We start from the raw sequence: 14943 nt of genomic DNA, 5'->3' as shown, positions 1-14943 counted from the left end.
TTCTACTCCTGATCTGGGATGGGTGAGAAAGTCAATTAAGTTTGGATTTCAAGCCGAATCTCCCAAATCAGCACTGTCTGAAGCAATATGAGAACCGAAAAACAGACATCCTTCAAAATTCACACTTGACGCAAATTTTGCAAGGAAGTTTTGCCAACCAAACTAGGTTTACAAAAACGTGCATGTTAAGGGAAAGGGTGCATAAAAATGAATATAGGAGTGAAAAATCACATACAAAATGCATTATATTCATATGAATTGCTTGCAAAAAAAATGTACATTAGTCAAAACTGTTGACAAAAATGGGTTTATTAGGAGCAGAGCTTGGAAAAGTTACTTTTTTGAACTACAACTCCCATCAGCCCAATCCAGTGGCCATGCTGGCTGGGGCTGATGGGAGTTGTAGTTCAAAAAAGGTAACTTTTCCAAGCTCTGATTAGGAGAGATTCACACGAAAATGCTGGAGAATTTTCATCAGGATTTTTTTGGGGGGGGGGCGGAGTCGCAAATTGCTGCAGAAATGGGAAGAACTGAATTGAAGACTGGAAAAATGGGAAACGGAGAGAACCAAAATAGACAGCTCTTTCCATCCCTAACATGCTCTGTCACTGAGCGATGGATCCTTCTCCCAAACGACACCAGGTACGTCACAGTGGTCAGGGAGGTGCTCATTTGACCCAAGAAGCGAAGCGACTCGAAGCTAGTGGGATTTCAGTTCACACTGGAAACAGAGAGGAAGAGGAATCTCAAAAAATGTTGCAAACATCCTGCTTGTGCTGTTGATTAATCTTCTTCCATTGGCAGCAGAGTAAGCATTTAGCATTTGGAGTGTGGAGGAGCTGGGCGGAGGAGGGGGGAATCAACCTCCTGTTCTCCACAGAGAAAGCCCAAGCCAGCTGAAGTAAGTTACCCTCCATTGATCATTCCTCATGGGCCATTTAACTTTACGGAGGCAACAGAGGGCACTTCAGGGGAAGCCAACAGACGGGATTTTTGTAGGACGCTGCACATTCTTAACGCGGCTCTGCAGGGACTGCAGGCCGCCAGAGGAAATGCTCAGGGCTGCCAACAGAACACAGGCAAAGGAAGCCACAGGGGATCGGCAGAGCAGGGGGGGGTCACCAACACGGGGCCCACAGGTGCCCACTGGTACCTCCTTTGGGGCCTGCAAAACTTCTCAGCACTGGTACAATCTCTCCTTCCCTTTGGAACAGGGGAGAGGTGCAAAGAGCTTCTTCCTGTTCGAGAGCACGTCAGTGGCTAATGTAGGGGCTTTTCTCCCATCGATGCGGGGGGGGGGGGACATGCCACACTATTTTGTGTTACTGGGCTATACCCAACATTCTCTGTCTGCTAGTGCAAGGGCTCTTGGGCTTAGCTGAAAATCGCCATGAAAAGTCTTCAGCGTTTTAGGGCAAATTTCTCCTAATGTCTCCCAATATAATGCAATTTGTCTGTTATTTCCACCAATGTTTCTTCGTAGGCACACTCTCCCCTGGCATATGCATTTTTGTAAACCTTGTTTGGTTGGACAACTGCCCCGCAAAATTCAGGTGTGTGAATTGCGAAGGATGGCTGAGTTTCAGTTCTCATGCTGTTTCGGAAAGTGCAGATTTGATAGATTCGGCTTCAAATGTGAACTGAATCAAATCTCTCCGCCATCCCTAGACACCAGTCACGGCTGGACTAAGTATACAGCATCTAGCGACAGATGAAATCACACATGAATAAATTGGTTTTTCCTTCATCGCTAACACACACAATTAAAATGAAGCCATGCACCTGCAGCAGTCCAATCTCTTCCACATGCTCCCTTGTGCAGACTCTTGTTGTGTTGGGCCTCTGGGAGGGTCCAGCAGATAGCGAGAGTGTTGTTCCACCCCGCCACAGCAGAAGTGGGGAACCTTTGCCCCTACCAGATGTTGCTGAACTCCCATCAGCCCTAGCAAGCATGGTCAGTGGGCAAGGATGATGGGAGTTGTAGTTCAGCAACATCTGGAGGGCCAAAGGTTCCCCACAACTGTGCCACAGTGTGGTGTTCTTTGCTCATCTAGCTTCTCTCCCGCAGGTTGCCAGATTCTTCTTCTGCTGAACCAGCTTGGCGCTTACAAACCCCTTTCTCACCCCCACCCCAAAAGACAGGTTTCTGTTCCGCCTCAACCAGATCTGCTGAAATATATACCAGCTCCTTCGAGATTTGAATTGGCAAATATGCTTGGGAACCCAAGTAGCCATCTGCAAAGTTCTGGCCCAACAGATGGCTGAACAGACCAGCAAGTAAACTGGGAGATGCTATTTTTCAAACCACACACACACACAACCCTGTGCCAATTTCCTTTTCCTCAAACTATTCATTTTGTTACAGAGACCCTGTTTCCATGGCAAGCAAGCAGGGAAGGGTCTCCCTCCCTCTCCCCTCCATCTCTAGCTGGAGATGGGAACATAGAAACATCAGAAGCAATACTGTCTATACTGACTATCAGTGGCTCTCTGGGGTTTCAGGCAAGGAGGTTATCCCAGCCCTGCTGCCCTGTCCTCACCAGGCTCTTTAAGGAGGCAAGGGGCTCTTTAAGGAGGCAAGGGGCTCTTTAAGGAGGCAAGGGGCTCTTTAAGGAGGCAAGGGGCTCTTTAAGGAGGCAAGGGGCTCTTTAAGGAGGCAAGGGGCTCTTTAAGGAGGCAAGGGGCTCTTTAAGGAGGCAAGGGGCTCTTTAAGGAGGCAAGGGGCTCTTTAAGGAGGCAAGGGGCTCTTTAAGGAGGCAAGGGGCTCTTTAAGGAGGCAAGGGGCTCTTTAAGGAGGCAAGGGGCTCTTTAAGGAGGCAAGGGGCTCTTTAAGGAGGCAAGGGGCTCTTTAAGGAGGCAAGGGGCTCTTTAAGGAGGCAAGGGGCTCTTTAAGGAGGCAAGGGGCTCTTTAAGGAGGCAAGGGGCTCTTTAAGGAGGCAAGGGGCTCTTTAAGGAGGCAAGGGGCTCTTTAAGGAGGCAAGGGGCTCTTTAAGGAGGCAAGGGGCTCTTTAAGGAGGCAAGGGGCTCTTTAAGGAGGCAAGGGGCTCTTTAAGGAGGCAAGGGGCTCTTTAAGGAGGCAAGGGGCTCTTTAAGGAGGCAAGGGGCTCTTTAAGGAGGCAAGGGGCTCTTTAAGGAGGCAAGGGGCTCTTTAAGGAGGCAAGGGGCTCTTTAAGGAGGCAAGGGGCTCTTTAAGGAGGCAAGGGGCTCTTTAAGGAGGCAAGGGGCTCTTTAAGGAGGCAAGGGGCTCTTTAAGGAGGCAAGGGGCTCTTTAAGGAGGCAAGGGGCTCTTTAAGGAGGCAAGGGGCTCTTTAAGGAGGCAAGGGGCTCTTTAAGGAGGCAAGGGGCTCTTTAAGGAGGCAAGGGGCTCTTTAAGGAGGCAAGGGGCTCTTTAAGGAGGCAAGGGGCTCTTTAAGGAGGCAAGGGGCTCTTTAAGGAGGCAAGGGGCTCTTTAAGGAGGCAAGGGGCTCTTTAAGGAGGCAAGGGGCTCTTTAAGGAGGCAAGGGGCTCTTTAAGGAGGCAAGGGGCTCTTTAAGGAGGCAAGGGGCTCTTTAAGGAGGCAAGGGGCTCTTTAAGGAGGCAAGGGGCTCTTTAAGGAGGCAAGGGGCTCTTTAAGGAGGCAAGGGGCTCTTTAAGGAGGCAAGGGGCTCTTTAAGGAGGCAAGGGGCTCTTTAAGGAGGCAAGGGGCTCTTTAAGGAGGCAAGGGGCTCTTTAAGGAGGCAAGGGGCTCTTTAAGGAGGCAAGGGGCTCTTTAAGGAGGCAAGGGGCTCTTTAAGGAGGCAAGGGGCTCTTTAAGGAGGCAAGGGGCTCTTTAAGGAGGCAAGGGGCTCTTTAAGGAGGCAAGGGGCTCTTTAAGGAGGCAAGGGGCTCTTTAAGGAGGCAAGGGGCTCTTTAAGGAGGCAAGGGGCTCTTTAAGGAGGCAAGGGGCTCTTTAAGGAGGCAAGGGGCTCTTTAAGGAGGCAAGGGGCTCTTTAAGGAGGCAAGGGGCTCTTTAAGGAGGCAAGGGGCTCTTTAAGGAGGCAAGGGGCTCCCCAGCAGAAACACAAGTGAAGGCAGCACAAGAGCAGTATCCAAGGTTAGACCAAAACCAGAGTCCAGAGTCTACCTCAAAGCCAAGGGGTCAGGCAAGAATCAGGGTGCAAGCAGTCCAGGATCAGAAGTGAAGCAGTCTGCAAGCAACACAGGTAACAGGCAAAGCAAAAGACAGGTCCAGGGTTCAGAGGCAATTTTAGGACAGGGAAGGAGATGGAATATAGACATTGTTCCTACAAACCTTCCAGGGCAGCACTAAGGTCTTTATGCTGGAGCTGCTGTACCACACCCCAAACCTCAGCTGCCACCCATTGATCATCTGCAGCCAGACCTTTACTCCCAAGGAGTCCTTTACTCCTGAGGAGTCCTGGCCTGTGGTCCGGCACTTCTCCAGATGGGCTGGATCTCCATCTGGTGTCCAAGGCGATGCCTCTCCCTTGGGCTCAGGGGTTGTTCAGCCTCGATGTCAGAGTCCAAACTTGCCCGGGGGCAGATGGCCCATCCTGGACTTTGTCATAGGGCCCTGGCCCCTCACCCTCAGATGGAGCCTGAGCTTGGGCTGGGTGCAAGACCGGAGCCTCCTGATCTTCTTCCGATGAGGACTCCCCTGGATGGGACCTGACACCTATCTGGAGATGTCAGGGGCTGAAGCTAGGACCTTCTGCATGCAAAGCAGATCCTCTCACACTGAACTATAGCCCTTCTCTACACTGAGTCAAGCCATAGGTCCATCTAGCTCAGTATTGTTTACACTGACTGGCAGCAGCTGTCCAAGATTTCAGACAAGGGTCTACTTGGAGATGCCAGGGATTGAACATGGGACCTTTTGCGTGCAGAGCAGAAGCTGGACCACTAAGCTACAGCCCTTCGATACTACTTTATGGAGTCCCATGGGTGTTTCAGGCAGCGTTGTGAGGCCAGAAGGTTGAGAGCAGAGAGCTGTGTGCTCTGCAAGTGGCGGAGGGGCTTTTAAAAAAGCAATGGACATACTGTACCTTGGCCATCTCATTGCATTAAGGTATGCATAAGTCTCCGTCCCGCCCTCCAACTCCCCCTTCAGAGGCCTTTCCATCCCCACCTCCCAGAAACAAATGACCAAAAGATGTGATGAAATGTTTGGCCCTGCTTAGGATGGGGGAGAAAATGAATCCAGTTTGCATTTCAAGCGGGATTTATCCAATTTGCACTTGCCAAAACAATGAGAGAACTGAAACTCAAAGCCATCTGTCGAAATCTGCACCAATCCAAATTTTACGATGCCGCTTTCCCACCAAACCATGTTCGCATGAATGCATATACTGGGATAAACATGCATAACAATGAATATATTTGTGAAAACAATGCATAAAAATGTATTCTATTAAGGAATCATAGAACAGTAGAGTTGGAAGGGGCCTATAAGGCCACTGAATCCAGCCCCCTGCTCAATGCAGGGATCCAACTTAAAGCATCTCGTACAGGTGGTTGTCCTGCTGCCACCTGAATATCTCCAGTGCTGGTGAGACCACCACTTCCCTAGGTCATTTGTGCCACTCTCGTACTGCTCTAACAGTAAGTTTGCCCTAATGTTCAACTGAAATCTGGCTTCCTGTAACTTGAGCCCATTATTCCATGTCCTGCACTCTGGGATGATCGAGAAGAGATTCTGGTCCTCCTCTGTGTGGCAATCTCTCAAGTACTTGAAAAGTGCTATCCTATCTCTCCTCAGTCTTCTCAAGGCTAAACATGTACAGGTATTTCAGTCCCTCCTCATAGGGCTTTGTTTCCAGTCCCCTGATCATCCTCGTTGCCCTCCTCTGAACCTGTTCCAGTTTGTCTGCATCCTTCTTAAAGAGTGGTGTCCAGTACTGGACAAAGCCCAACCAGTGCCGAATAGAGGGGAACCAATACTTCATGCAATTTGGAAACTACACTTCTGTTAATGCAGCCTAAAACAGCATTTGCCTTTGTTGCAGCCACATCACTCTGTTGGCTCATATTCAGCTTGTGATCAACAGCAAGCCCAATATTAGTATTACTGAGCCAAGTATACCCCATCTTATAACTGTGCATTTGGGCTTCCCCCCCCTAGGTGTAGAACTTTGCACTTATCCCTGTTAAATTTCATTCTGTTTTTTTTAGCCCAATGCTCCAAAATGTGGAGGACTGAACTTGAGGTCGAAAAATGAGGAATGGAAAGACCTGAGATTAGAACATAAGAACATAAGAAGAGCCTGCTGGATCAGGCCAGTGGCCCATCTAGTCCAGCATCCTGTTCTCACAGTGGCTAACCAGGTGCCTAGGGGAAGCCCGCAAGCAGGACCCGAGTGCAAGAACACTCTCCCCTCCTGAGGCTTCCGGCAACCGGTTTTCAGAAGCATGCTGCCTCTGACTAGGGTGGCAGAGCACAGCTATCATGGCTAGTAGCCATTGCTAGCCCTGTCCTCCATGAATTTGTCTAATCTCCTTTTAAAGCCATCCAAGCTGGTGGCCATTACTGCATCCTGTGGGAGCAAATTCCACAGTTTAACTACGCGCCGAGTAAAGAAGTATTTCCTTTTGTCTGTCCTGAATCTTCCAACATTCAACTTCTTTGAAGAGATGACAGATCCTTCCATCCCTAGGCCTAGCACTAGTTAAAAGATTGCCTTTTCTTCCAAAAACGAGTGGCAGCTCTTTTCCCCCCGTTATATACTGCAAGTTACTTCGCTTGTCCATAGGAAGGGACTCGTGAGCCAAGGTTTTGAAAATATATTTGAACGCAAGCAAAATATCACTACCACTCCCAACATCCCCCAGATGCATGCACCAGAACTGGGGGAGCCCTAAAGATGTAAAGATCAGTCAATTCAGTTCTCTCAGTTTCTCATTTTTCCAATCTTAAATCCAGTTCCGCAGCAACTTGCAAATTGCTCCATCTGCTGTGGGTTTCCTAGCTTTCTGCCCTACTGGTCCCAAAGGACATCAGCTACCAGGGACCTTCAGCATTCAAACTACATCCTCTGCCACTGAGCTGGGGCCTTCCTGCTCTTTCCAATGGGGTTGGGTTTCGCAATGGCTCCAGTTCCCCACTCATGCTGTCTTGCACTTCTTCCAAGCCCAACTCGGAGGGGAAAAAACTCCACGGAGGCAACTTTGCAGCATCTCACCTTGTTGATTTTGTTGGTTTTGGGAAGGGTCTGGCTGACGTGCAGGTCTGCGTATCTGGGGGGCTTTCGCAATGGGTTGTTAATATCACATGGCACAGATTCTGTCCGGACTAACCTTGCTGGATCAAAAAAAAAGAAAGGGAGAGAGAGAAGGAAGGGGAGTGAAAAACAGAGAAAGAGAAAGGATCAAGGCTTATTTACTTATTTATTAAACCTATATCCCGCCTTCCTCCCAGAAGGAGCCCAGGGCGGCAAACAAAAACACTAAAAACACTCTAAAACATCTTAAAAGCAGACTTTAAAATATATTAAAACAAAACATCTTACAAAAGCATTAAAAGCATCTAAAAAAGCGATTCCAACACAGACCCAGACCAGGATAAGGTCTTTCCTTAAAAGGCTTGTTGAAAGAGGAAGGTCTTCAATAATCTTAGTTCCACATGTCTACAAGGTGCCTCCCTTTGAAGCTCCTGGACCTGAGTAACTCAAGCCCAAAGAAGCAACTGAACTTCTCCTGGGCCTAACTACTTATACGAGGGGTAGGGAAACCTGTGGCCCTTCAGATATCATTGGACCACACTGCCCATTATCCCTAACCATTAGACATGCTGGCTGGGAGCTGATGAGAACTGGAATCCCACATCATCTGGAGGAGGCTTGGGCCCTGAGCTGTTTAAAGCTTTATAAACCATCACTAATGCCCTGAATTGGAGCCCAGTGCCAATATCACACAGGCAGCCAGGGGAGTGCTTTTAGGATCAGTGTTGCAGGCTCCCATATCACCTCCCAGTTAATAAGTAAGCAGCAGCATTCTGCATTATTTGCAGCTTCCAGACGGTTTTCAAGGGCAACAACGCACAGAGTGGACTGCAACGATCCAAAAGTGAGAGCGCGGGTTCTTGAACTCAAACTACTTTTATCAAGGAATGGCTGCAGCTGGCAAACCAGCCAGAGCTGGGAATAGGCCCTCCTTGCCCCCAAGGCTACCTGAGCGTCAGGTTGAAGAGTGTTACCCCCTGTGCAAGCTATATACCTGCTCCTTCAGGGGGAATGCCACCCCATCCAGAACAGGCTGTCTGCCCTCCTGCCGAACACAAGAACTGCCTATGCATAGTATCTCCATCTTATTGGGATTCAGTTATAGTATATAGACCCTCATCCATGCCATCACGGCCTCCAGACACTGGTCCAGCACACCAGATCCAGCCAGGCCTCCTCTTTTCCTTTGGTTTGTCCTGACGTTATCTTTGATCGAGAACAGTCTCGGCTGTAGCTGTACTACAATTCCAGAGCCATCATTCAAAAGGCACTTTAGAGGGCAACTTGAGGCTTGTACACAAAACCACACTTTTTTGTTTCTTTGAGAAAATGGAAACGTGGCTTGAAGCTAGGCTCTAGCTAGCCCCAGGGGCAGGTTTTTCCTTGATGACTTTTGCTTCCCGAGGGACAGATGTGTAAGGGGACCATTTGATGTCAGGGGCTGCTGGGCTTAGAAGCGGGAACCCATGGATCTTTGCGGGGGCTGCCCAGTGAGGTGAGCTACAAAGGGTGCAGCATTTCTTAGGCAACAGAGTTCCTGGATTCATTCTTTCCAATCTGCAAGCCACATCAAATACACAGTGCCAACTGTAACACACACTGTAAATGTGAACTGAAAGATTGTATTGGGGGAGAGTCCAGCTCAAATACCAGCATTTAGGGCTGTGTGAAGTTTCCATTTATAATGATAACCCTCAGAGCTCCAAAGCATGCTCTTACTCTAGTGCTCCTGGTGTACCCCTAGCGTCCGATGAAGGGTAGGATCCTTCTCCTTGCAGGATTTCTCTTCCTGGCTCTTTAAGCAGCTACAAGTGACACACCGTGCTCATTGGCCAGCCCTCAGTGTGACACAGCTCTCTTCTGGTTCCTCTGGCTTTCTCTCTGTTCTTTAGCCTTAGCTGAACAAGATTCCCTCCCATTTAACTTTATACTTGCATTCCTTTGATCCATTCTCACATTCGCACTCCCGTCTTGCTCCCAGACAATCATGCCTGTTGCTCCCAGACAACAATCATGCCTGTTGCTAGAATCTCTCCCTTGACTCACCTTCACCTCCGCATTCCCTTTCCGGCCCACCAACATTTACAGTCAGAGGGGCGCAATGGCAATCAAGAGCAACTGCCTTTGCTCACGCCTCTCCCTCACAAGCTGGTTTCACTTTGTACATCAGGCAGCCTTCTTAACTCAGAAGAGCAATCCAGAGAAAAAGATAAGCGCCCTGGATAGTGTCCATCACACAAGCGCCCTTTGGACCATTTTGTTCTGATCGGTCTTCCTTTGCCCTTTACCGAGGTGGAACCAAATCCCCTCTACCATTTGGTCATTGCACAGTGAGTCATGCGAGCTCCTCCCTTTGCAATATTTCACAAGCTGTTATGACCTTCGCCATCACAAATCATTCTTTGGGCCATCGTCTCAGTGGCTGCTCTTTCCAGATGGCTAATTAACATGTTGAATGCTTGGGTCACAGAATGCAGGCTGCTGGAGTCCTCCAGCCACCATTGTGAGCACGGACCGTCGAGCGCCAAACATTTTTCTTCATCTTTGCAGCCAGTTACAGATCCATGTTGGGACCTGGTTCCTTAACCCATGGCTGCATGGAAGCTATTTTTAACCAGTGCTCAAGCCTGAGTAAATCTTTTCCCACCTTCCCTTTAAGCTTCTTGTAATTACTTCCAAATGTCTCCTTTGTTTTACTGATCCCGGGGGTGTCCACACAATGTCATGTTCTTAATTATTCCACCATCCCCTAAGTTGCTTTGCTCCGATTCCTGTTCCACTAAAAATCTTCCCCACTGAGTGGACCCTGCAATCAGGGGAGGCTGGTGGCTCTGATGTCAGCAGGGCAGCAAATCTGCTCTAGGTTTCAGCATCCAGTTTCAAGGAACTGTCCAAAGTGCTGAGCCTGTGTTGCAGCACCTTGGATAGCTCCTTCAAAGTTCAGGATAAAACCCAGAGTGGATTCACTGCCCCACTGAACATCGGAGCCACCAGTCTCCACTGCCTGGAGTGATTCTACCCACTCAGGTTGGCCATTGGCTCCCCCTGACCAGGAAGGACTAGGATGACTTCCTGTTCAACCTGGGCATTGGCTTGAACAACAACAACATTCATTGGATGCCCCATGGCTAGGAAGTTCAAGAATTCCAAAGGAAACGGGAGTGGAAATTGCTGATGTTTGATTATTCATCCCGTATCTGGAATGGAAATCAATCCAGCCAATACCATCAGTATTCTCTATTGTTGTTTTCTGTCTGCTAACAATATGCAACTGATGACTCTCTCCCCCCACAAACACATTTGCATTGTGTTTCCTCTGCACTGAAATGAATGGTGTGGAATAATTTAATAATTAGGTAATTAATTATGTAACCACAGTCAGACAAATAATGTCATTTTTGTCAGAAACCAAACTGCAGTGGAATGGAAACAGCTCTGCATGTGACAAACACAGATCAGAACATAATTTTTTATTCCGTATCCATGACTACCTATGACTTAACATGGGATTTGGAGAGCTATTGTGACTAGCTTCTAACCGTCAGCAAAATCCTCTTCATATTTATTATGGCCAACATCTCTCCTTTTCCTGAACATCAAGGCCACCAAAGGCCCACCCATTGAGTTTACCTAAATCCTCTCTGTCTTTTCAATCTTGCCACAGAGGACATCTGATTAGGCACAAATAAGCAGTTCATTAAAACCATTTAGCAAAAAAACCCCCAAAAGTATTCTCCCAGTGAATGTGTGTTTAGCAACCGGCAAACAGCAGCAGCCTCATTAGAGCTAAATGAAATGCACATTTCTGATCCTGGATTTTCAAACATTTCCCCTCCAGGTAATCACTTTGGCACGGGGAATGGTTTAATGAAAAGGCAAAGCCATTGCTGGCGAGACAAGCCTTCCTTCTGGGGCCTGTGAATCCTCCTCTTCATATGCATGAAGTGGCCTCCTACAGCTAAGGGAGCAACGCTTTTGCAGAGAGACATGCGTTTGTCACCATCCATCTGGCTGCCAGTGCTCCTTTCACGTAGCGGGAGGCAGGGATGCTCAAGGATTTTGTTTGCTCTGGGTCTTGAAGCAAACCATTCTGACCCACAATTCCTGGACCATAGCTCATTGGTGGAGCGCCTGCTTTGCACGCAGAAGGTCCCAGGTTCATTCCACAGTGCCTCCAGGTAGGGCTGGGAGAGACCTCTGTCTGAAACCCTGGAGAGCCACTTAGCAGACAATACAAGTAGATGGTCCATTACTCTGCCTCACTATAATGAAGGGCCGCGGCTCAGTGGCAGGGCATCTGTTCTGCATGCAGAAGGTCCCAGGTTCAATCCCCGGCATCTCCACGTAGGACTGGGAGAGAGACTCCTATCTGAAATCCTGGAGAACTGCTGCCATTCCGTGTAGACAATACTGAGCGATTTTGTTCTTTATTAAATTTATATCCCACCCTCCCACCTAGAAGGAGACAATACTGAGCTGGATAGACTAATGGTCAGACCCAGTATCAGGCAGCTTCCTATGTAAACAAAGTAAAAAAAAAATGGAAGGAAACGGGCAGAAGTTCGAGGACTCGGTGACCTGGGCCACCCCCTGATGGTGTCCCTGCTGTCATCACTGGATGCAAGACAAGAGAAAGAAGCAAAGCAAAGCAGAACAGCAAGGATGGACGCACGTGGAGGAGAGGCAAGGATATGTACTCTGCTCAGTGTGCGAAGAAGGGGAAAAAAAGAAATACAGAAGGCAACCATCTTGCTCTGTTCTGGGCTGCAGATCAGCTGGAAGATCTCAGAACCACGGTGGTGGCTGTTCTTACCTCCACGGTGGATGATCAGCAGATGACACGGTGGGGCCTCTTTGGTACATTTGTTGTGGCACTTTAGCCTATGAGACGGGGAGACAAGAACCCTGTGTGAGCCACACGTCAAGAGCTCGGTGGCAGAGCCTCTGCTTGACAAGCAAAAGGCCCTGCGTCCAATCCCCTACATCTTCAGGACGGGCTGGGAAATGCTCCCTGCCTGTAACCCTGAAGAGTCATTACCAGTCAGTATAGACAACACTTAGCTAGATGAACCAATGGATCTGACTGGATATAAGGTCGTTTCCTGTGCGGCGTAGCGGTTAAGGTGTTGGACTACGACCTGGGAGACCAGGGTTCGAATCCCCACACAGCCACGACGCTCACTGGGTGACCTTGGGCCAGTCACTGCCTCTCAGCCTCAGAGGAAGGCAATGGTAAACCCCCTCTGGATACCGCTGACCATGAAAAAAACACGATTCGTAGGGTCGCCATAAGTCGGGATCGACTTGAAGGCAGCCCATTTCCATTTCCTGTGTCAAAGGATGGGGCCGTAGCTTAGTGGCAGAGCCTCTGCCTTGCATGCAGAAAGTCCCAGGTTCAACCCCCTGCATCTCTAGGTAGGGCTGGGAGAGTGCCTGGTCTGAAATCCTAGAGCGCTGCTGCCGGTCCGTGTAGACAATGCCTAGCTAAATGGACCAGTGGTGAGATATAAGGCAGCTTCCTAGGTTCTCCACTAAGATGAGATGATTTGTTGGGAAGGGCCATACTCCTACTTTGAGCACAACACGGAAACAGGAGTAGCATGTAAAATAATCTATGTTCGGTCATCTTCACGGAAGACAGGAACGGCTGTGGATCTAACCCGACATCTCCAGGTAGGGCTGCGAGAGACTTACTGACAAGCCCTGCCAGTCAGTGTAGACAACACTGAGCTAGACGGCCCAACAGGCCTGACTCAGGTCTCACCATTCGACGTGAAGCTTCGCCATGTCCCACCTGCCCAAAGGGTAACCTGATCTATAGAACCATTGTGGTGTAGTGGTTAGGGTGTCACAGCAGGGCCTGGGGGGGGCAGGGTTCAAATCCCCCACTCAGCGATGAAGCTCACTGGGTGACCTTGGGCCATGCACCATCTCTAAGCCTAACCTACCTCACAGGGTTGTTGCGAGGATAAAACGGAGAGGGGAGAGAACCCTGTTTCTTGGAGGAAAGGTCAAATACAAACGTGACAATCAGTGGTGACGTACTTGCAGTTTTTACATTTCAGTCCAAATAACATCCCTTTTCCACAGACGGTGCATGTCTGAGACATCCAATACTTGGTGGAAAATCTGCAGAGAGAGAGAGAGAGAGAGAGAGAGAGATGGACCTTGATTAAGTCTTAAGCAAAAGCTTCTTCCCCAGAACAGGAGCATCAGTTATTTAATAAATCTGATTGCACTGTACTCTTCTCCAGTTCTCCCTCCCCCCCCTCCCAGTCACCAAGACTAGGAGCACGGGAATTGCTTATTGATTCTGGTTTAGGAAGCTGATGCAAAGCGATTATGCAAAGGCTTGGTGCTTTCCCCTCTAACCTTGAGTGGGAGTTTTGAGCGTGTGCAAATATGTCACAATGGTTAATTTTGGACATCTAATCAGGGTTCAGAGAGAGAGGGGGGGGTAAAGCACAACCAGTGATAAAAAGACCTTAGACTCAAGATTGCAACCGAAACAAATTGTTGTTGGCGTGCAACGGCAGATCATTATCTCATCGCTGGACGTATTGGCTGGGGCTGACAGAGCTGGGGTCCAATGGTATCTGGGCCCCGTCTCCACTATGCATTGAAAGCAATATGATGCCACTTTAAATAGCCACGGCTTCCCCCAAGGAATCCCAAGGGGAACCAGTTTGTTAAGGGTACTGAGAGTTGTTTGGAGACCCTCCTATTCCGCACACAGAGCTACAGTTCCCAGAGAGCTCTGGGAAGTGGGATTGACTCTGGAAATGGTAGTTCTCCGAGGTGAAGAGGGGGTCTCCTAACAACTTTTGGCACCCTTCACCAACTACAGCTCCCAGGATTTTTTCAGGGAAGCCATGGCTGTTTCAAGCAGGGCTGTGGAATCGGTACATCAAATGAACTTCAACTCCAACTCCAACTCTATTTTCTACTGTCCGACTCCTTCATAACTGGCAAATGTATATTATTTATTTATTTATTATTTGATTTCTATCCCACCCTTCCACCCAACGGGAGCCCAGGGCGGCAAACAGAAACGCTAAAAACACTTTAAGACATCATAAAAAAAAAACACCTTAGAATACATTAAAACAAAACATTTACGTTATTAATTTTATTTTGAAGCCAGAGTCAGAGTCGGTACATTTCTACCGACTCCGACTCCACCCAAAATTGCTTCCGACTCCACAGCCCTGGTTTCAAGTGGTATGCCTCTGCTTTAAATGTGTAGTGCAGATGGGGCCCTGAAGGGGCACAGATTCTCCATCTCCACATTAAAAGGAGAACATCACTAAAAGAGGGAAAACTGGGCTCATCGTGCAGCAGGGGGAAAAAAAATCCATGCTGGCTCCAGGAGAGAGCAAGCAAATCTCTACATAACCTCAGCATGGCCTACAGGGGTGAAAACACCTTCAAATGCCTTCCCTACTCAAGAGCCAGTTTAGTGAAGCATCCCAGGTGGCTCCAGAAAGGCAGCCAAGCCACATCTGACTGCATGTTGCCTACCTTCATGTTAGCAGTCCATCCCTAGGTTGCTGTTAGTCCAATTCCTTCCAGGAGAGAGCAACAAGAGAGGCCTGCTGGCATGAAATTTACTCAAGGTCGTGAGGTCACAAATAAGGCGCAGTGGTTTTATCGACATAAGCTGGAGCCTTATCTAAGTGACATTAGGAATTGAAAGAGTGTCTTCAAGGGGCTCTCTCGAGCCCGAAGTCGAAGGGGTTTGCCACAC

General features: G+C 48.8%; 1 protein-coding gene across 4 annotated transcripts in view; it reads right to left on the bottom strand.

Moving 5' to 3' along the window:
- Positions 1–14943, bottom strand: part of KSR2 (kinase suppressor of ras 2) — a 205767-nt gene that overhangs the window by 72041 nt on the left and 118783 nt on the right. For all 4 annotated transcript variants that reach the window (XM_061602875.1, XM_061602873.1, XM_061602874.1 and 1 more), the window contains 3 exons: positions 13242–13325; positions 12010–12077; positions 7158–7276 (listed from right to left, as the gene is read on the bottom strand). In XM_061602875.1, the coding sequence (XP_061458859.1) occupies positions 7158–7276; positions 12010–12077; positions 13242–13325 (271 nt within the window). The remainder of the gene's footprint in view (positions 1–7157; positions 7277–12009; positions 12078–13241; positions 13326–14943) is intronic.

The sequence above is a fragment of the Rhineura floridana genome, chromosome 19, assembly GCF_030035675.1.
Source record: "Rhineura floridana isolate rRhiFlo1 chromosome 19, rRhiFlo1.hap2, whole genome shotgun sequence".
In the NCBI taxonomy this organism is placed as follows: domain Eukaryota; kingdom Metazoa; phylum Chordata; class Lepidosauria; order Squamata; family Rhineuridae; genus Rhineura; species Rhineura floridana.
Note: the sequence above shows the minus strand (reverse complement) of the source record. Positions and strands in the feature narration are given on the sequence as shown.